This window comes from Indicator indicator, chromosome 12 (assembly GCF_027791375.1).
Source record: "Indicator indicator isolate 239-I01 chromosome 12, UM_Iind_1.1, whole genome shotgun sequence".
NCBI classification, from domain to species: Eukaryota; Metazoa; Chordata; class Aves; order Piciformes; family Indicatoridae; genus Indicator; species Indicator indicator.
The window spans coordinates 20,143,003-20,166,557 of NC_072021.1; the positions used below are offsets into that span (position 1 = coordinate 20,143,003).

Here is a 23,555-nt window from a genome sequence, read left to right on the forward strand (position 1 = left end):
GCAACCACTGAGGTGGTTTAACATATCCTGAAACTGCTTTTCTACGTATGCTTGCTTCAGTACTTCTGCGATCAGCATTTGCTTTCAGACACAGTATCAGCACCACAACATCAATGCAAGCAGCATACTCTCCTACTGTGCTGAAGGATGCTATCCCCACGTGTTAGGCAGAAAAAGTCCTAAGTAATTTCTTCACTAATCTTACTGGAGGTTTTCATGCCACAGCAATTTACAATCCTAAAGGAAGCTGCACAGGGTAGTCAAACTGATAGATACTTGCCTTTCATTTACTTGTTGAAATACAGATATGGAAATTAGGAGAACATGAACACATTTGACACGGCTAATAATCTAAAGCCAGGGAAAAGAGAACATAGGAGGAATGACATTCCTTATTTCTCCTTATTAATGCTCTTTAAAGATGCCTCTTTGAAAGATACCAACACCCATCAGCACACAGAGCTCAGAGATGGGGCTTGTACAAAACCACACCATCTAGTTTTAAGAAAAAATAAAAAAGAAAGGGATTATTGCTTTTACACTGACAGCACTAAATGATAGAATCAGCAGGAGATGATTAGTGCCAAAAAACGATGGGGTTTGTATGGGGAGTTAACACAGAAGGTGATTAAAAGGTAGGATTATATCAGAGACAAAGGTGCAGGTTTATACAACTCCCAGTCCTACCCCTGTCAAATCAAAGATAAATCTCCCAGAGCACTAAATCCCATGTAATCATTGAAAATTCCCATTGTCTTAAAAGGGAGCTGGATTAGGCCTCTAATTCAGTTCTGTAAAGTCTGTTTGGTCCAGATTAACTGAGAGATGGACAATTTCCAAGGAACTACTCTGCAACATGGTCTCAACATTCTCCACTGCAACATGCCAGAGCAATCACTTCCAATGTTACCCTCCAAACACTGGAGTAAAACTGCTTTTGCCCATGACTGCTAAATGCCTTTTGCCTTTCCACTTGGCAAAAAAGCAATATCACATCTAATCTCACAAGTTCCCAGTGAGCCAAACACAAGATACTGTCCCTTGAATTCTTCCTGAGACCAACAAAGGCTTTCCATTATTTACAAATCAAAAGCATTTAGAGACAGTCATCTTTTAAATTTAAAACAAGGAATGCCCTTTCACTGTTAAATAAGAAAAAAATATACATCCACCTATTTATACCCATCCTAATCCAAGCATTCCAAAAAAATATGATTCCTATTCATGCAGGTAATTGCTGCACATAATAATAATAATAATAATAATAATAATAATAATAATAATAATAATAATAATAATAATAATTTTATAAATAAAATAAAAATAACAAAATACACTCTTTAGTTTCAACAATTCTCTCAATTTCTCTTAAAAATTTGACTTGAAAATTGTTGGAACATTTGAAAATTATAAACTTAAATATAGTTAAATCAATAGGATTATCTGCTTTTGATTATTAATTCCATTGCTAGTTTTTCTTGTGTTTTTATTATGCATACCGGTTTTACAAAGTGCATGCTTTATTTTGTTTTATTTTTTTCATGTTTGAACTGGCAAGCTAAATTGAGCCATCTTGTCCTGCCTTTTTAAAATGTTAATGCAATCTAAAATCTAGCATTAAAAAATTTACCATGATACACCTGGCATATTGACTGCTTATGGCGCATGCTTGTCTTGGCAAAAAAATAAAACAAATTGGCTCCCTCCCAGACTCCCCATTCCTTTTGGAAGCAATCTAAAAGTTAAAAGCAGGCTGGAACACAATTGCTTCAAGGGAAAAAGAAAATAATACCTGATGCTTTAATTTTTGTCAGATGGCACTAGTTGTGGAATTGCACGCACACGCACCCAACACGCACGCAAGCACACACACACACGCTGCAATCTGCTCATGAGGAAAATAGTTTATTAGGTCAGGAGTGCCAGTGGCACATGAAGGCTCCCAGCTGTGTGTGCAACTTTGGATTTGGTACCCACTTCACGTCACCTTGAATCCTCTGACAGCCACCGAGGGGGATAATGTAAGGCATACTTTGCTGGAACAGTAATAATCCATGCTTCATGCTCAAGAGCTGAGTCTCAGAGGAGGATTGGCTTTCTCTGCTCCCTTTGGCCTCACTCCGATTCACTCAAGGAACAAAAACCCGAAACAACAGATAAGAACTGGGGAAAACAAGGAAAGCAAACAAAGACAAATCCTTTTAAATAGACTTTCGCCTTCTCATCAGCCTGTGGTTATCTGTAAAGCTGTGCAACCCAGGTGAGATGGAGCTGACAGGAGACGGGAAAAGGCTATTTTTTAATGTGCTTGGTGAGATCTCCTCTATCTTGTAAGAGATGGAGTGAAAGTACTGGGGGTTCAGCTTCGAGCTGAATGAATTTTGGTGGGACACCACCCGGCTGGTGTACTCATGGGACCTGTAACACATGCAGGAACAAACTGACTGAAGGTCTGTCACTTCAGCCTTGTACCGTGGCCGACCATGCTGGGAGTCCTCTTGGATGTGGATAATCATGCTGTTGCGGTTCCCTGCCAGGGACGCCCGTTCCTCTGCATCCCGCCTCTCGTCCTCGCTGTTCATGGTTAAGAACCTGAGAACAACCAGATTTAGAAATGCCCCAATGACTGTCAACCCCACTAGAATGTACATAAAGCTAAAAGCCACATAGAGAGGCTTCTTTTGAAGGGCCCCTTTGGTCTGCAGGGCCACATAGTCTCCAAACCCTATCGTAGTCAATGTTATAAAGCAGTAATAGTAAGCATGGAAAAAGCTCCATTCCTCGTACTGGGAAAAGGCTGCTGCTCCAATGCAGAGTGTTCCCATGCAGGAGAAGAAACCCACAGTGACCATGTTTTCCATGGAGACCTCAGTGCTCCTCATCCCACAACACTTTTTTATGCGTTTCAAGAGGTACTTGACGAAGGTGTTCATGCGCTCGCCCAAGCTCTGGAACATGACGAGTGTCAGTGGGATTCCCAGAACCGCATAGAACATGCAAAAGGCCTTCCCTGCATCTGTCCCTGGGGCAGCATGTCCATAACCTGGGAAGTGGAACAAAAAAAAGACAGTCAGAAAGGCAGGTGATGACCACAGCTCCCCTTCATGTAAGCCACAGGAATCACAGACTCTGATGCAGCCAGATCCAAAGCTACAGGAGCGCTGCAGTCACACAATCTTTCAACCTCCACATCCTATACTTGACGCAAATAAGACATAGAACAAAGTTGTGCACACCAGAGTGGGAAAGTTGAGAGACTTGTAAGACTATATAATTTTTGTTCTCTAATGAAATTTCAACTTTGTCCTCTACCGCATGTAATAGTGGAACCTTTGGAAACAGACGGATTTTTCCACAGTATTTTTGAGAAGACTTGGAGTTGCTCTGTCCCAAAACCAGAGTACACTAATGGAATCCAAAACCTGTGACTTCTGGCAGCATAGTCTTAACAACATCTGATGACCCACCAAGCAAAGAAACGCCTTTCCAAACTCTTCCATACCGAACAATCTGCTCTCCTAAGACATCCCATGAAAGCCACTCACTGCTTGAACATCATAGGACTTCAGGGACTTAATGCCTGTTGCATCTTTAATTATTGAAGAATATACAACTTACCAGCTTGTTTTATAGCTTTTCAGCTAGTCTGGCAAAAACAATTTCCTCAGAATGATAGACTAATGCAGGACAGAGGATGTAGCACGTTTCATAGCATCGTTTACAGATGGTAAAATCATGGTTAAGTCTTTCTTCTAAATCAAACTGTAAGTGGGGAAGAGGCTGTTTGGAAATTATCCTTTCATTTCTTCACATGACACTGCTTTAAAAACTTACGTTTCCTACAGCTAAGGTTCTAAGTGACAGTACCAAAATGGGATGTCTGGGACTCACCTAGCCATGGTGTGCATTGACCATGTGGTTACTGCTGTCTAGATTCCCCTTAAAATCAATGAATAGAAATATGCTCTTCAAAAGTGCTGTTCCTCTCATCTATGCCTAAGTGTCTAAAACATGTCAATGAGTTATTCTCAGGAGACACCTATTTCTCTGCAGTCATTATTACAGAAACCTTGGGACAGAACTCAGTTCAAAATTAATCTATCTAAATGTTGGTATTTACATGTGTGCTTAGGTGACCAAACAAAGATTTAATGAAAACAGGCAGTAGGGAACTATTTAACTGACCATTCCAAGTCTACCTTATGGCAAGATGAAGAGGTATCTAGCATCATTTGAGACTCCTGATATCTCAGGACATCCATTGAGGGCTGGCAGACGAAAGCATACAGCAGACCCACACTCTTACAGATCAGAAGCTGGAGGCCAGGCAGCACCTGAGATACTCAAGGCAGAGCACACCATGGCCATTGACTGCAGACCATTCCCCTGATACTGCCTCAGCCCTGCCCATCCCTTTAGACTCAAGTTATGGACCTGATGCTCTGAATTTGTCTTATCCTTTCTTTTGAAACTGCTGACACTGTCCAATCTCTCAGTCTCCCGTGGTAAAAGATTCCAAGAAGTTCATTATCTGCTTGTGTGAAAAGGTACTACATGATTTCAAGTAGATTGCCCTGTTTCAACTAGTGTCCCTTAGCTCTAGTATTGAAGTTCTACACCTATCTTATCTACCACTTTCATGACTTCATCTAAACTCAGCTTTATCTCTGTTCTCAGTTTTCTCTTGTCTGAACTGGAGCCATAGTCTTTTTAGCTTATATAGCAGAAACCACATTCCCTTTTTTGCACCTTCTCTAGCTCTGCTACATCAGTTTTGAGGTGCAGAATCTGTAACTCTCATAGCCCTCAGGATGTGGGCACACCACAGTCTGCAGTTTTGCTAGAACTGAAGTTTGAACACCAGGCAACCTTCAAAATGAAAAGCAACAGTATACAAGAGAAATAAAATGAGAAAACCAACAAGAATGCTTTCCAAGAAGCGATAGTTTTTTCTTTATCTCAGTTCCTAGTTACTGGCAGATGGACAGGACTTAAAAACCAAATTACAAAAGAAGCACATAACTCAAATAGGAAGTTCTTTTCAGGTTACAAAACAAGGAGATTCACTCATTGCATTGGACCAGGTAGCCTGTTCATCATAAAAAGCAGTTTCTAAATTACCTGGAAAGGGAGCATCTTCAATAGATTGATGCTGGGTTTGTTCCACCTGACTGTCCCTCAATAAAGGCTATAATTGCCTCTCATTACTAAGATCAGCTTTTGAACTAGAGGGGTGTTAATTAAACCAGGGACATCTTTCCATTTTATAGCTTTAGTTACAGCTGATAAAGAGAAGGAGATCTTCAGAAAATGTGATTTTCCAGATGGTTGCAGAGATGGCAGTTGGCAGAAACAGCTTTCACTTTGGGTTCTAAAGAAAATGGTTGGGGTAAAAAAAGACTTCTTTTAGTATCACTATATCCCTCTCACTAAAGATATCTACAGGGAGGGTTTAGGAAGATTATGAAACATTAATATTATATGCTTACACACTATCTCACAATTGAACATCTAAGATTTGTCACAGACTTTGTAATTAATTGGGACTCACAGCTCTCCTGTAAGACAGGAATATATCCATATCCCTGTTTTACAGATAGGAAAGCACAGACACCAGCAGGCTATAATTACTCTGAAATTCACATAGGTAGACAGACTATCCAGAAATTTTGATTTCTATTCTACCCCATGTCATACTCACTTTCCACAATATTAGATGTATTTCACTGTATTTTCCACCATGAAGCTGGGATGGACTTTATTCATGAAGCTGGAATAAGACTTTGCAAATAGATTCATGTGCAGGGGATCAGAGTCATATATTTCTCCAGTACAACACAGCTTTAAGGAACAGGCACATCAGTCATTGCCTTCAACACTATGAAATGAGGGGTTTCAAAACACACCAGAGAAAAACTTAACTCTCCATTACTTTAGCATTACAGAATCTATCCAGCAATACACAGAACAATGCATGAAAAGCAAACTCACGTTCTCTGAAATTCAGTAAATATCAGATTTAAACCCCTGTCTTCTTAACATCAGAGACTGCCTCTGGGAACAAGGAGGTTGTCAGTGATTGCCAGAAGAAGAGGGGCACAAAGGATCATTAACTCCAGGAAGTAGCCCTCTGCCGTACAAAGGGTCAGTCTCCAAGATCTTGGGTTTTACTGTGTCAAATAACAGCAGAAGCAGAAGCAACTGCTGTGGTAGCAGATTTCAGCTACCAAAATGGAGTCTAACTTTGCCTTCATGAATGCCACAGCCCTTTACCAGGGTATAAAGAGATGGCTCTGAGTGAACCTTGAGAAATGCAAGGCTTAAAGACAAACAGAGAGGTTAAACATAACATTGGTATTTCTCATTGTTCTGTGATGAAGAAAGAAAAAAAAAAAAGATCAAATAGAAGATCTTAAATTTAGGTGTAGCAAATGCATCCCCTAGCAAGCCTAATAAGACTGAAATAACAGTGAATAAAGTATAAATGCTTTACACTGGAGCACACCTAGGTAAATACTACCTATACTACTCTAATATAGCAATGTAACCACAGCAGGAAGGCTCATCTGGTATTTAGTGAGATATAATTTGAATGACCAATGACAGTCTAAATAACTTTCACCTTGACTGGAAGTGATGTCATTAGCACTCTTTTATAATCCCTCCCAGCTGCTTAGACTTTTAAGACAGAACTCATCTGGGTTGGCACCAAGAATAATATTTTGGCATGAAGAAATGTCATGGAGTTACTTCAATTCTAGACTGCAGAGCACCAATGCACCACAAAACTGTCTTCACCTGCAGCTGCAAGCATCAAGTAGAAATCTGGGAAGGTGTTGGCAAGGGAGGCAAAAGGTCAGACCATAAGGGCTGACATCAGATTACTCTGTTGAGGTCCTCCCTGCCTTTGATTTTTCCAGGCCTTGTTTGTTCTTCAGTGGAAAGCTCTTGAAGATCATGTGTATCTGCATGTAATTCCAGAAAAGAAGACTGCTTTCTTGTTTGCCAGAGTGTATCTATGAGTCTGGGGAAAATCCACTCAGGCTCCTTCAAACTTGTTTTTCCATAGTGTCTTTCAGATGAGACACAGAGAGAAATTCCTCATTACAATCTATTTGAGGTCCATTCAGGAGGACAAGCCAAATAGCTTTTATTTCTAAAGGGATATTGTGGTGGGGTACCAGCCCATAACCTTAGAGTACAGTGGAACACAGTGCACATCTATCCTGAATCCAACAGTGACCACAAGCAGATAGCTGTGGAAGAGTACAGGAATGGTACACAGTTCCCCTAAGCATTCGTTTACCAAGCTTCATCATTTGGAGCACAGGGATTTCCTAAGCCAGACATGGTTTCACTGATTTTAGTAACACACAATGGATTTCTTTTCCATGAGCTTTTCTGTAACTGTCCCTTGAATGTGTATAAACTTTTAGCACCCAACAAGAAGGTCCACAGATCAACAATGTGTGCTTTAAAAAACACACCATCACTCCTTTCCTTCTCTCCCATTAGTATCACCTGATGTCCCCACCTGCCCTACAGAAGACACTAGGAACAATCATTCCCTATCCCCTTCTTTGTCACTCATGATTTTATGGACATTTTAACAAGAAAAATGCCATACCTGGATTTAGGGCCTAAGCAAGTATCTCTGGCACTGTTATGTGGACAGACCAGCTTGCTTAGATCTACTTCAGTGATCTTTGCATCACACTCACCTGCAGGGTATAGACAGGCCCATAACATCTGTCTTGTCCTCCAACACATTCTCTTAAACACCACCTTGCTTCTGGGGCAAAAAGGGTCTCAATAAACAGTTTCATGCTATTGCAATGATGCAGACATCCAAGAAGAAGTAAATCCATAAGAAAAAATAAAACATTATGGGGAAAAAAGTCCTGAATACATTCAGTGTGTTTCATCTATTTAGTGACCACCTCCAACAGTACAAGGCAAACTAAACTGGGACAAGGAATGGATTCCACCACCAATCTATTATTGTTCTAAAATCATTAGCAGCATTCCTGTTATGGCTTTACCAATGAGCACTGTTCCAGGCAATGTCTATTCCCAGTCCACCCATGGAGGTTAACTGGCCAGGGACCACCGCAGCTAAGCAGTACATATGTTTAGCTGTTACCAGCATTCCACACACCATCTCTGCTGACCTCCATGTCTTACAAAACACAGGTCCTGCTCTACTTAGTAGCATAGATGGAGCCTGAGTGGTGCACAGCAAAGGGTGTTTTTCTACAGCAGGCTCTGTCAGAGTTTGGGAGAGGTTTGTCTCTAGATGTGCACTGGTATCAGGCTGAATACACGGGCAATGTTGAAAGAAAAAATTAAATGTGGTAAGGGTAAGTTATTTATAGGGTGTGAGCAGGCCAGTCTGTAGCAGCCTCAGAGCAGCCTCATTCACTTTCACATTTGATGTTTGAGACATCTTGACTCTTGAAGCAACACTGAGTTATTCATGAGGGATGCTTTATTTTTTCTCAGGAGTAGGTTTCTTGCCTCATTCATCTACACATCATTCATTTCTGTGATGGAGGTTTGGGCCTGGTCATCCTTGGCAACAGCCACTGGAAAGAAAAAAACTATTCCATCTCTGTGACTCAAACCTTTCTTACTCATGCTGGCAGAGGTCCTGGCCATGAGATAATGAAATGAGGGTAACAGCACCTGTTACTCAAATGGGCAAGCATAATTCAGATTAAAGCATCTTCCTGATGTCACACACTTCAGTTCAGAGGTTCATCTATGTCAGAACACTGCCACAGAAAACAGGCTGGCTCACCACTGCATCTGCTGCTCATGCTATCAGCAGGGAGAAGAAACAATGCAGCCTTCATGGTGCAGATGAAAGAGGTTTCAGTAAGGATCAGGTAGATGCTTTATCCAACTTAATGGTAGTAACTCATTTAGCAGGACAAAGGCTTTTTCCTGTAAGGAAATTGAGAGCACATGATGGGTGCTGCTGTGTAACTACAGCAGCCTCCCAGCACATGAACACTGCTATCCACTCTCTCTTCCTGCTCCCAAATGAATGGGCTCTCCCTGAATGCTGCTGCCTTCTTCCCCAAACATCTCCAGGACTCCCTTCTCTTCCATTCTTTTGTAAGTCATTTCATTGCAGCACATAAACTCAATAAACTCTGTTACCTTGCACAACTTCCACTTCCATGCACAAAACACAGTCTGCAATATCAGGTCAAAGTGTGGCACATGGCTCCCTATAGGAACACACATCAATATGGGGCTATATCACCCTGTGTTGTGAAGATGTGGACATTGCGTAAGAGGAGGATGTGATAACCCCCAGCCGCAACTTCAAACCTGAACTCCCACGACAAGGTCAGCAGAGCTGACTCCTGCTCTGTTGCAACTGCTTCCATGTCCTAACTGCACAGGAAAGGCTATGCCACCTTGCAATCATCACTTTGCATCGCATTGAGATCTGCAGAAGACCTCCTGTTCCGGGCAGGAGGAACATAGCAGGCTTCCCTCATTTTATTTTCTCCACTATGAGCACAGATGTCTGTTCTTAATATTGGAACCAAACTTTGAAGATGTTAAGGGAAAGCATCTTCAAAAGCAGCTCTGGCCAGCTAGGCAGGCACAAATATATGCACAGGCATTGGCCAGCAAGGAAGTAAGGAAGAGAAGAAATGGATTTTCGCTGTAATCTGCTGGCCAGCAGGTGAAGACACAGACAAAGCAGATCTTGCAGGCAGGAGGGCAGCCCTGACCTATGCACAGCTGGAGTTTGGGCAGACAACTGTAGTCTCATAAATTACCCCCTGGTGCAACCATTTCTGTAAGCTCACCAGGCACACTGGATCTACTGCCTGTCAGTAAACTCAGTGTGTGACAGTCCAGGAGGAGAGCTGAAGGGCTCATCCAAAAATGACAAGTAAGACTACTGCTCAGTCAAGAGTGACAGCTTCCCTCTGCCACATTTCCTCACTCCCTCCCTTGGCCTAGTCTCCACACATTGCCTCCTGCTTTATGAAACCTGAATCTCCCACTCTGCAGCATAACTGACAGTAATCTTTTACCCATAGCTTTTCCTTCAGCCACACCAAGCTGCAGTGAGCACCAACATGGAACATGCTTTGCATTGCCCAAACTGCCTGTTGGCATAAATTCCCTCCCCAACCATTACCAGATTTTGCTAAACCATGTCCCCCCCCTTGGAAGACAAAGCCATTGGTAAAGTATAAAATCAGCTGTGCTTGGGCAACTGCTTAAGGACATAGCTCTGAACTCTTAAAGCAATAATGGCTGAGGGCATCAACTATGACAGCCTTTGGGGTAGTCCTCTTGTGGATGTAGCTTGGGAAGGCATGATTCTCACACCAATTTAAATTTCAGAAGTACAACAGCAGCAAATTAGTGACCTAGTCATGCACTGCCATGGTCATTTCTGATTCTGAGTACTTCAGATTTGGCTCATTTCATCTGGAAATCACACACAATACAGTTAGGTACTCCTTGCAAGAAGTTGCCCCTCTAGAGGAGACTTCTTTTGGTTTGCTTAAGATGATCAAATCAAATAAGGTCACCTCCATAGGACACATGAGAGAACTGCGTTTCAGAGATTCTCAAATTTATTCCTCCTTCCCTGCCTGGATTCCAAAATCAACAAGTACATGGGGCAGTCTCTCATCTGCCCTGTCAGATGCCTGCCTGTGAGGGGGGGACAAAGTTTTCCAGTTCATTAGGGGAGGGCAGTTAGAAGTGCTGATGATTCTGTCACATGCCCATCATAGCTGTGTACCCAGGCAGTTCCCACCTTCCCCACAGATGTAGAGACCTGTGAGTTTCTGTTTCACCAGGAAAAGATCTTGTTTTTCTCCTGAACTTACACCCCAATGGGAGACAGCTCCCCTGTTTTGAGAGAGATTCCTTCTGCCTAATGTGGAAGCACAGATCTGGCCATAACAATTGGCCCTTTCAGGTACCGCCTGGGTTAGTGCATGAAGGAATAGGTTTGTAAGTTTAAAAGACGACATGAGAATTTTTCTTTTTTAGTTGCTTTATTTTCATTTCTTGATAAGGACAAGTCACCAATATCTGTACCTCTGCCCATCTGTTTTTCTTCCCCAAAAGTTCTGAAGCTGCTGACCAATTTACACCGCTTGGAAGAAGTTGTAATGTGAGCTTGATAGTAATCTGTTCTGCTGGGCCTGCCATCTGGCCAACCTGTAAATACACATAAAAGGGCCAAAAATTCAACACACACATAGTGAAGCCCCAGCTGCAGTGTGATCAGCTCTTTATCTGGCCAGTTACAGGAAAGAAAGAGAAGCTGGGGGTCCTGCAAGGTGGGGTGAGATGTAAGGGCATGGGAGAAAACTGCAGAAATAGGTTGTCTCCATCATCTTACAAGAGAACATGTGAGGGAATCTCTATGTGCCTGCAAGAATGCTGATGCAGATCAGGATTGAAGAGAACTGGGGGACTTTGTGGAGTTCACAGGAAATCAAGGCTTGATTATTGCTGCTGCTCAAGAAACTACTTGTTTCTAGCAGAAGATAAACTTGAAAAACACTGCTTTAATAAAAACCAAAATATTTGAGACTTCTGCATCTCTCTACGTTTGTTGTTCTTTATTTTTCCCCTCTGCACATGAACCTTTTCCACTTTTTCTGTGCAAAATGTACACTATAAAGGTTTTTACTAAAAAAGGTCTGTAAATGACAGCAGAAATTTTCGAATGGCCACATGAAATCACTGACAACCTTTTCAGTCATTTGTATGGCATACAAGACCTGAACATGTCAAACCTCCTCTTGTTGAGCAGCCTCTACTTTTACTGCTTAGATAAGAGATCTCTGTAATCACTGACAAGTCTTTTGAATAAGATAAAACAGCATCCAAGGTAATTGCCACCTAGTGTGCACTCCCCAGGAAATCAAGGATGCCAACACTTACCAGTTAATATTGTCCAGACATGACATTGTCTACACATAGCTGCAACTTCCTCTGTTTCAAAAAAGAGGCTGGGAAGAGGGCAGAAGTTGCTCTCCTGCTCTGTGAGAAGACTAACGTTGTAAACAGCAGTCATTTGGGCCATGTTTCTTGTGTACCATTTCCCAATTCCTCCCAAAACCAACAGCAGCTCTGTTTTGGATTTCCAGCTGGGCAGTAGATGACAGCTCCCTGGACTGCATCTGAGCCTGGCCACCTTTCTGAAGAAATCAACAGTGGTAGAAGTCATCAGAGAGGCACAATACCAGCAGAGTCTATGTGCATCACAGGGACACAGCAAGAGGGATCAGCCAACAGGCTGGACTCTTGTAACAGCAAGAAAAATAAACCTCCAAGGTCCAAGGACAAGCAGGTTGATCACAACTCTTTGGAGTTCATACACCTTGGAAGCTCTGTGGTAATACCAAATGATCAAGTTTTCTGGAGCCTGCACACCACCACCTCACTGCAAAACCTCTGCATCTGAACCAGTGTGTTTTGTATCTCTTTGGCACGGAGATGCAGTCAGGTGACTGCAAAGCCCTGTAGCACCTCTGAGTCAACATTTCCCTGTGCTATTTCTGACTTCTTCTGCCTCTCCGTTCTCTGAAACAGTCAAAGGATTGACCTGAGGCTCACATCACATCTAGTCCCAAGACAAATCATGCCCAGAACAAGTTCTCAATCTGAAGAGAATCGTAGCAACCACTAGGAAAAGACTTATCAGGTCCTGTTATCCATTCCCAGGGGCCAGCATATGATTGTTCCCTACAATATATTCTCCAGGGCTTTGTCCAGTTTTGTTTAAATGATTGAAATAACAGGGTTTCTGCTCTTTCCCTCAGGAAATTATTCCCTGTCTAGCAGATCCAACTCTTAGGAAGGTTTCTTTGATACACAGCCTTTATTTTTCTACGATGCTTTTTTATCACAGAGTTCTTTTGCTAGCCCTCAATCCAACACACCCCATTTCTCTCCATCCTTACCCGTTCCTTTACACTTCTTGGAGACAGTCACAGCTTCATCCCTTAGTCAACACAAGCTATAAACAGCTCTTTGGTGCAGAATGCTGCAGCAAGGAAGACAATAGGTGTTTCACAACATATACCTAGATTCAGATTTTAAATGTTTCTCCAGAAGAAGCTGCTTATCTGATCACTTCATTGCAGTTGTTTGAGATCCATCTTGCTCTTCAGAAGATTTCAGGATCTTTTCTAGAGTTGCACACAGTCCTTATAGATGCAGGACCATGGTAGCAGGGTTATCAGTTCCCTGGAATGCAAAATACCCTCTTTGAGTATATAGGGTCTGACTAGCCATTACTGACACCCCATTAGTATAGCATCATGTCCTGATTGCCCAGCAAACATTTCCTGATGCTGTCATTTCTTTACATCCCAAAGACTCCTTCAACAGCACATGTGTGATTGCAATAAGTATTATTTTTCTTCAGTCTCCTCTAGAAATAGCAATTTGGGTGGCAATATTAATAGTTTTCTATAACAAATTTTGGTTCCTTCAAGTTTACTGGCAATGATCTGAAACTCTCCATGATGGGGGAAGATGAAGGACTAACCCCCTGCAGAGTTGGCAGGATGATCCAAACAGCACTCTGGGAGATCAGGGGAAAATATATTGTAAAGGAGTGTAGGGGCTCACATCTTAACAAGAGGCCAAAATGAATGGGTTTCTTCTTCCTTTACTATGCTGTGATGACAGAAAAGCACAAGAAATTTCTGATTTCAATTTCTTCAAATGGTTAGTTCTTTCCAAACTAAAAACTCATCATGTCTGAGACTTTGTGAACAGGATTCTGCTCTCTAACCTGGTGGATGCTGGAGACAGCTCCCACTCTGACACAGCCAGGGTCTAAGAAGCTCAATCTCAACAAAAGCCCTGCTAAACAAATGTTACTAAAGGCCAGCATGCAGCAGAGTGGCTCAAATCATTAATGAGGTAGAAACCACATCCTCTGAGCCTGTGATGTCACTGTCCACTGCAGATCACAGAGCTGCTTGCAAATCAGTATGGCATCAAATGCTGTCAGAGCTGGTCTGGTGAAACAGATGCAGTGGGACATTCAAGAAAGTGGTTCAGCTGTGCTTTCACTGAAGTAATTGCATTTCACCTCTATGACTTTCCTCTCCGTGTAGCTAAGAGACTTAGAGAACTTGCCTGGAGTTTCCTCATCTGTTTTTATTTTATGCTCTATCTACTGCAAATTGTTCCCACAGAGAAGAAAAAAAAAAGATCTTTTCAAACTTTAAAAAACTACTAATAGGCACATGGCCTTTTGAGCAGATTCTCCTTTCTGCTGTCTGAGAAACCAGGGCTTTCCCCATTCAGAAGGGCAGCTAAAGGAAAGGCTTCCCATTCCCACTGTGCTCAATTTCAGTCCCTGCTAGAAAAAAATGCCAGCAAACCACTTGGGAGACACATCTTTAACCAATACAGATAAAGTGGTAGAGGCTCTAGACAAAGTTACGCAGATACAACACTTCTTCTAGGGTAGTCTACATCTTAGCAGGTGAACCACCAATTCCTCTTCCTTCTCCTTTGCTTCCCATTCTCTGTCCCTTCATGACCATAAGGGATTAGCCAGATCAAAGTACATTTTCCTGCATCTAGATCTTTGCAGCCATAGACTTCTCTATAACAGTCTCTATAACACTGAAAAAAAAGCAATCCCAAATACATCTTCTGGCTCCAGCTGGCTGCAGTTTTGGCCAAGGCTATTTTGCCTGCAGATACTCTAATTTTGCAGAGGCAGAAGTTCAAACCTGGCTTCAGTGACCTAACAGCCAAAGCAAGTGGAGTCCATCATGATCTTCCCATTACATCACATATAGACTGAGCAGTAATTCAATTGGATTTACAGATAGATTTCATGAAAGAGGTACATGTATTTCATTGAGGAAAAAAAAAAAAGAGGGGAAAAAAGACATTTTTGGAAGTCAAAACCAAGAAAGTTAATGGAAATACATTGCCAAACACCTCTGTCCTGATCAGTTTTCTGTTGAGCCAGTTGGAACTTGGAAGTACATTTATCCTTGCGCTTTCAAACAGAAGAGCTGATCTGAGATGTGAAGGTTAGTTTTGAAACAAAATTCAGAGCTGCCTATGGGAAGATTCGCTGGAACTGCAGGATTAGGGTAATTACACCACTGGAGCTAGACTGGTCTAACTCACTGGGTTGGCACTTTCAAATGAAGCCACTCCAACACCCCTTTTTTTTTTTCTGGTAGCAATTTTTATGTCAAAGAAGCAAGTACACACCTGGACCATAGACACCATCAGTACCTCTCCTCACCAAAACAAACCCAGAGGTGTTTCTCATGGGATGCTGTTCTAGCCACAGAAACTGTTAAAGCTAACTCAGGTGTTTCAGGAACTTGAGTGTAAGAGATTAAATTCAGAACTTCCTTTCACATGCAATGAAAATCCCTCTCCTAGAAAGATGGAGGTCCACTTCAGACAGGGCTTCCATCTCCACTAATCAAGCTCTAAGGCTGTTCCAAAAGTCAATGCTTTTAGAGTAAAAAAAATCTTCCTGTTTTCAAATCAAACTTGTTCATGGTCTCTTTATTCTCATAAAAGTAAAGTCCTTAGCTCTGACAGCAATCCTTCCAGTTTGTCTTCCCTTAGTGTAATAAGGATCAGCCATATCTCACCAGTCTGAGTTGGTTGGGGTTTTGTTTTTGTTTGTTTGTTTCCCCCCTCCTAGGACAAATAAACCAGCTCCTGATAGTCTGTTGCATTAGACAGTTCCATATAATTTTGCACCTTTCCAGACTGAATTAAATTTTTTTTGTACATCAACAACCTGAATCTTGCTAGAGAAACAGAGAAATCCAATGTTCCCTTTGTACAGACTTTGAATAGTATTTCATATCATTTTAGACAGATCTTGTATACAGCACTGACAACATTTGAAATAAAGTACCACATCTCAGACCTACCTGTCTTTGTTGGCAGTACTTCAAATCCATGAGATCTTATTTTGTCTCACAGTGATGAAAATAAACTAATCTTTCTTGGTGACCATGAACTCATGGCATTGCAACTCAAGTACACATGAATTCATGGTTTAACTAGAAACAAGCATTTGAGCTAAGCTCCATGCCAGCATTAAACAGCTAGATTATAAAAAGAAGTTTTCCATATACTGCAAGCATCTCTCTGCACATGACCTGTGAAAATCAGGGTGTGCTACTGAATGTTGCAGCTGACAGGCATATTCCAATTAGTTATTCTAAATGTAGCTCAATTTAATCTGCTCAACACTTTTCCAGTTGTTAGCAAATCTTTTCCTGAAACTAGCCTGAGATCTTTCATGTCCTCTTTTATTTCTTTGTTTACAGACATCTACCTTTCCCACATCAGCCACGATAAGCACACTAAGTAGCAAGATTGCAGGAGGCAGTAGAGTGAGACACCATTTAATTCACCTGGCTAGGCATAATCAGAGCAACCTATCCCTTCAGTTTTCTATTCCCAGACAACAGGAAGAGTCCAACTAAGTGAGAAGAAATGGGGAGCCACATCTGAGGAGTTTTCTACTTAAAACCTATACCCATCACCATTTCTCTTTTGCTGGGTGGAAAACTGTCCTACTATATTATTTTAATATCATAACCATGTGTTTTCAATTTCATTTCATCTCTCAACTCCTCCATACAACATAGCTCAGGAAATGAGGCTAACAAAATACTTTGTGACATTGCTGAGCAGTCATAACCATAATTTGCACAGGTTTTTATACCTGAGAATCTCCACTGTGACCCAAGACCCCACAGTGACCAGGGTTACACAAATGACAGAATAACATGAGATGGTTCCTGCCTATTCGCAAATCTCCTCTGACACTGGGAATCAACATCTGAACTTGTCAGGGACTAATCATGAAGAACATATATCAGACTACGAGTTTGAGATCCCCCTAAAAAAAGGGCTCTGTAATGAGAAAAATTATTAATCTGTTCAAGAAGGAACACAACTCACTAGGAGGGTTATTTAAAGCTGCTTTGGACAAAACCCTGTGTAGCATCCTCCAGAACTATTCCTGTAGTGATTTAAGTCTCAGTTTCAGCTTCACTTGCAAGCTTTCAAGCTTATGTATGTAAGGAGCAGCACTGCCAAGGGTTCACTGGAGTTCCTGTCTTTAAGACATAATGACTCTCCATTGCACACCCTCTGTTCTAGTGTCATACCATTTCAACACTCCTTAGTTTGGGACTGGAGTTGCAGACACATGCTTGCTTTTAACTCTTAGTAAGGATCTTAAGACACTTTTAATGGAAGTCAAGTTTCCTCAACCACAAATTCCTGGGAATCAATATATATAATCATGTGGTAGGCTGACCTTGGATGGCCACCAAGTTGTTCTCTCACATCAACAGGGTGGGGGGAAAAGTAGGATAGAAAAGCTTGTGGCTCAAGATAAGAACAAGTAAGTTGCACAACAGTTATTAGCATCATGGGCTAAATAGGGTCAGCTTTGGGAAAAGTAATTTATTGCCAGTTAATAACAGAGCAGGATAGTAAGAAATAAAGGGAAAACTAAAAACCCCCTCCCATTACTCCTATGTTCTTCCTGGGCTTTACTTCACTCCTCCATTCCCAACTCTTCTACCTCTTCCTCCCCTCCCCACTGGAAGCAGGGGGATATGGAATAGGGATTGTTGTCTGTGCCACTCATTCCTCTTCATGATTTTCCCCTGCTCTAGCATGGGATCCCTCCCCCAGGATATAGACCTTCAAAAACTGCTCCAATAGGGATTTTCTCCATAAGCTGCAATTCTTCAAGAACTGCTCCAGCATGGGTCCTCTCCACAGGACGCGGTCCTTCCGGAACAGACTGTTCCAGTGTGGGTCCCCCATGGGCCACAGATCCTGATGGAATGGATGATATTTTTTTTTTACCCTTTCTTAAATATATCACAGAAGCACTACCATTGCTGATGACCTAAGCTTTGGCCAGTGGTGGGTCCATCTCAGAGCTGGCTGGAGCTGGCTCTGCCCAACATGGGGGCAGCTCCTAGTGTGGTCTCACAGAAGCCAGCCCTGCAACCTGCAGCTACCAAAACCTTACTACATAAACCCAATATAGATCAATAGCTACTTCTTATTTGCTTGCAAGTAATGGAAGTAACAGCTCTATTTCCAGACTTGCTACCTAATTTGCTGATGGGTCTCACTAGCTTTGCAAAGCCATAAGCAGTTTGACAGAGCTGTTGTAACCAGCTTCAAGTGCTCACACCAAAGCTGAAGCTGTTTCTGAGTCCTGAAGATGTGGCTTCCTGGCTGTGCAGCAGCAGCATTATAAATCTGGCACTGTTTTATTTATCTCTGCAGAGTACCAGCTCTCAGCTTGAGAGCCTGTCCCAGGAGAAGACTCTAGTAAGCATCAGCACATCTGCTGGGTAACCACGTTGCTTTCCTTACTAGGCAGAGAGGTGGTACATAGCCTAAAAAGAGAAAAGCAGAAAATATCCTTCAAAAGAAAAAAATATAATCTTGTTTGTCTACACTGAACCTCAGACAGACTTCTGCAGTTACTGGTCTATTTCTGCCATCACTTTCTTTTCAGATTTGTTTTCCATACCTTTTCCCTTTTCATTAGCTGTAGCCATTCCTCCTCTTCCCCTATTCTACCTACCTGCTACTCCCATGCTGTTCTTAGGCCTTCACCCTACGTGTTTTCAATTGCTTTTATCCCCCCTTTTTTGGTTCTGTTTCTCTCCCCTTTCTTGCCCACTTGAATTCATTCCCACCTACCCTTTCTTCATTCTCTCGACTACAGGAAACACCTCCCTCCTTAGGCAGGTCAACTATCATTCTTAGGTGAAGCACAATACAAAACCACCCTATAACAAGAGTTGTTCTATGACCAGAATTGCCAACTATAAACCATCAGCCTTATCCTGGCATGGTGCATTATAAACTTATCCATCCTCGGCAAAGCCACTGGCCTTTAGTTTTCACAACACAGTTAAATAGCATTTGCACAGCAGAGGTAGAGCAAAGCTATGAGGAGACACATCATGAAGTTATTAAATTAGGAAGTAAAACAACTACTGCTTGGTCAGATCAAGCATTCAAACACACTCTATAACATTTAGATTCAAAATGAAATCTCTTAGGCACTTTCCCTCCTTCCCCAGCCAAGCTGCAGGGAAATGCAGGTAGTAATAGCAAATGGGGAAAGTTACTACCAGATACGTTGGGTTTGTTCAGAAAGCAACTAGTACCACACCAGTAAAAAGGTGAACTTGATGAGGACTCCAGAGCACACACACAGCCTGTAGTCTTTCCTAATTAAACATACTTGCACATAATTAGAACTGCTCCCTCACCCCAGGACTGGATCTTCAGCTCAGAACGCCCTAAAGGAGCTCCTTTAATTTATGTTGGCTAAAAAGAAAAAGAAAAAACACAAACAAACAAAAAAACCCAAAGCCAAAGAGTCCCAGAGCCTCTGTGCATAAAAGAGGGTGTGTTAGCATAACTGGTGAGTATCTGGGCTTAGAGGCCTTGCTCACAAACAGGTTTTCCTCATGCAGACAGGTACTTGTGCATGCATCAGTAGTGACTCAAAGCCTCACTTCCTCCCCAAATCAGCTTTTGATTAACGACAGGCAATGCTCCAGAGATGGTGTCCAGAAGCGCAGACCTCCTAGGACAATCTCCCACCAACTCAGAGATACAGTCCTACGGAAACAAAATCAAGCATGCCCTACTTTGTCATCACAGAGGTGCCTCCAAACATCACACTTGGCATGATATTAGAAGAATGCTGTAGAACACAACTGTTTAAACTCATCTTTTTCCTCTCACCACCTGCGATGTGGTTTGTTCACATAAATTGGAAAAGTTTAACATCTGTCCAGCACTCCTTAAATATCTATGCCACATCAGAAGGCAAACATCAGTATCACCAATATGAAAATAGGGATCCTAATGTAGTTTTCCTTAAGAGGAAGGGAGATAAGAGACATTGACTTTAGGATAAGATCAGTAGTCCCTTGGTGTCTGTCAGTGCCAAGTGTCCTCAGCACTCAAATCATTACACAGTGCTAACACATCCTCTGGGAACTGGGTTCAACTTCTGACAACCCACTTGTAAATCCTGCTCAGCACAGCTCTGGTTCTCCACCCACTCACAGCCAAAGGAACAGACCAGGTTAATTTACTGCTGTTTAAGAACAGACACCGGCCCTCAATTTATCTCTATCAAGAGATAATACCCAAGCTCCTCAAATGAAAAGCCCTGCAGAATTTTGCCTTTGCAAATGTGAGATGGAGATTTGACAATAAAAAAGACATTTGTCTTATTAGCAGCTGAGTACTGTAGAAGGTGTTCAATCAGTTTGAATGATCTTGGACTCCTAAATTATTGATAGGCAGAGCTGGATTACACTCTCAAATGCTTTTAGCTTAATTGCCCAACCATCATTGCTTCATTTTCCTTTTCTTATGTATATAATGTTGTTGTTGTTTTGAGATTTTTTTAACCAGAGCATCTTGCCAACAGCTGACCCCCTCACTCTACTGCTGCCAGCACTGCCAGCGCTGCTCCAGGGAGGGAGTTGAAGGCCTGGCTGGGGCAGCATTCATAAGGCACAATAGGCAAGGTGGTGCCAGCAACCCCCAGAGACTGAGTGAAACTCAGGGATAGGGAGAACAGTAGTTTCCCACTATGTGAGAGACCTGTATGTGGTCCTCTTCCACCTGCCACCCACTCTGTACATTTTATAAGCTCAGTCCCCTCTCACACCTTTTACTTCATACATCTCCTTCTCTTTGCTTTATGCCCCCTTTCTCCTGCTTCCATGCAGAAATGCAATGCAGCACAGACCTGGAGCTCATCTTGGCCAGTGTATCTTCTCCAGCACTAGTTGGGTGTCTGAATGGCCCTTCTTACACCATCCTGACCCCCATATTTCTGTCATACCTTCTGAACTTTCTCCTATTTCACATCTCCACCCTCCATACATCCCAGCCTCTTCTCATGTCCCACTCATGCTCGTTTCTCAGCTCTTACACTATCTCCCCCATTTCAAAGACCGAGCCCATCCTCTCCCTCGTCCATTTGCAGCCTGGAGTGGGCAGTCCAATGTAAAAATCATCAGGATTTGGGAACACAAGCAAAATAGTTAAGGAGGGCCAACAGAGATAACAAGTGCCGTTATGTGCAGGGCTTTCAGTAATACAGTGTGCACACAAGCCCTGAACTGCATTGACCCTGATTGTTTAACTCACTGATTCACTGGGACATTAGCAGGACTAGATTCCCTGTATTTGAGCATGCTCCATGCTTGATAGACAAAGCCCATCTTAAATGTCTCTATAGCATGGTTCCTTGCAAATCCTTTGCAGGCTAATCTCAAGGAGGGAGACAAGCATAAATGGGTATATGAGGATGCAGAAGCTATTTTGCAGCAAGAGAAGAAAGAGAAAGGTAAAAGAGGCAAAAATAAATGGGAAAGGTATGAAAAAGAGGAGAAATGAGCCTAGAGAAGAGGTGAAAAAGAGAAGAGAGGATACAAAGAAAGGAGAGAGAGCAAGAAGGTAGTAAAAGGAAAACTTGATCAGACACACAAATGAATGCTTGGAAGAACACAAACTTGTGGTGCCAGATGCAAAACAGTACTTCTGTGATAACAGGAACATGATACCATCAGTACACAGTACTGGGGGATATGATCTGAGAGAGAAAAAAACAGTAACAGCAAAACTGCAGTGCAGGTGAATTACATGGCAGCTCATAAGAATTCGAAAAATGAGACCACAGTTCTAACAGGATTCATCTGAATATACACAATTTTGTGGGAAGCCGTTACAGATCTCTGCTACTGGATCCAGACATGACAAGAGATTCCTGGGAAATTATTAGACAGATAAATAACACTGGGTAAAGTGTCATTTTTCTAGATGCAAAGTGGAGAATTACTGTTTCTAGTGATACTGGAGTTCGTCCTTTCTGGATGTAACATCCCATCCTCCCAAAATAGCATCAGAGCCAGAAAAGAGCAATTCTGCTTTATACTTGGTTCAGATGAACCATGAGGATGCTTGGAAAGTGTTCACCAGTACCATTTAACTTTAAAAGGACAAACAAGTATCCAAATCCTCAATATCCAAAGCACAATGGTGAAAACTTACAGGGATTAGGAATTGAACCACTTGGTATGAAGAACACAGATGATAAAAAAAAGCAGCTTGACTTTTCTCCATAACAAATGCACAAAGAATACCTCCATTAGATTACAACACTGCCTATCACAATAGATATTCCAATTTATTGTGAGATTACAGTAATTATTCCAAGGGAAGAATTGACAGGGACATCTATAAGGAGTAGGAAGAGGGCAAATCAACAACTCCATGTCTGCTAAGTTTTCTGTATGTAGGAGTAAGATGAGAACTACCTAATAAACATTAAAATAAACAGAAGAGGGTTCTTGGGATGTGTAAGGGAAGAAGGCAGCTAGGGAACAAAGACGGGATGAGGATAAGCCATACATTAGCAGAGTATGTTGCTTTGGTTCTCAGCAGAAGAGAGTTTACTTAACCAAATAGAGACCAGTAACTGGGATAGAGACCCAGTAACAAGACCTGAACATCCTCAAATGAAGAAACCAAATATTCCTCTATCAGAGCTAAATGAACAAATAAATACAGGGGCAATTTCAGGTGTTTCTTGTTGCACTCCAGTGAGATTAATTAATATCCTCCAGAGGGAATCCCATGTGAAAATGAGGAATGCTGAAGGATTAAATAAAAAATATCAACACGTTCAGGGGGATGGGAGAGGACTGACCCACAGTTAATGGCTGTGTTTTATCACTGTGGTTGAAGAGGTGTCTGCGGCAGCTTCTGAGCAAGACAAGCCTTTCGTACGGTAACGAGGAAGCAACAAAATATCAGAGAAAGGAGTGTATGAGGGCAGGAACAGAGAGCCACAGATCTCAGCAGGCTGCAGACACAGGACAGTGTCCGGGCAACTGGCAGAGGTGCCAAAGCCTTTCTGGAGAGAGGTTTCATCCATGCAAGCACAAATGGAGCTCCTCACAGTGAGGCTTATGTTAATGGAGAAGAAAGGAATAGAATGTTTTTGTTGCAAGGAGCCTACAGTGATCATCCAGTTCAACTGCCAGACCACTTCAGGACTGATCACATGAAAGCTTGTTTTTAAGGGCATTGTCCAAATACCTGTCAAACACTGACAGGCTTTGGGGCATTGACCTTCTCTCTAGGAAGCCTGTTCCAGTGTTTGACCACCCACTAGGTAAAGAAATGCTTCCTAATGTGAAGCCTAAATCCCCAGTAACACAGCTCTGAACTATTCCCGCTCATCCTATGACTGGATATCAAGGAAAACAGATCAGCACCTCCCTCTGCTTACCCTCCTCAGGAAGCTGTAAAGAGCAACATGGTCACCCCTCAAACTCTCTCCAAACTAGTTAAGCCCAAAGCCCTCAGTTGCTCCTCTATAGGACATTCCTTCCAGCCCCTTCATCAATTTTATTGCCAAATAGCAAGTTATGAACACATCCACAATAAAGGAGGGGTCACCA

General features: G+C 42.1%; 1 protein-coding gene across 1 annotated transcript in view; it reads right to left on the reverse strand.

Annotated features, from left to right (window-relative positions):
• Positions 1-2,201: 2,201 nt before the first annotated feature.
• The window catches only part of KCNK9 (potassium two pore domain channel subfamily K member 9), an 86,819-nt gene continuing 65,465 nt past the window's right edge, over positions 2,202-23,555 (reverse strand). Inside the window, exon 2 of the mRNA XM_054385591.1 lies at positions 2,202-3,043. Within this exon, the coding sequence (XP_054241566.1) occupies positions 2,202-3,043 (842 nt within the window). The remainder of the gene's footprint in view (positions 3,044-23,555) is intronic.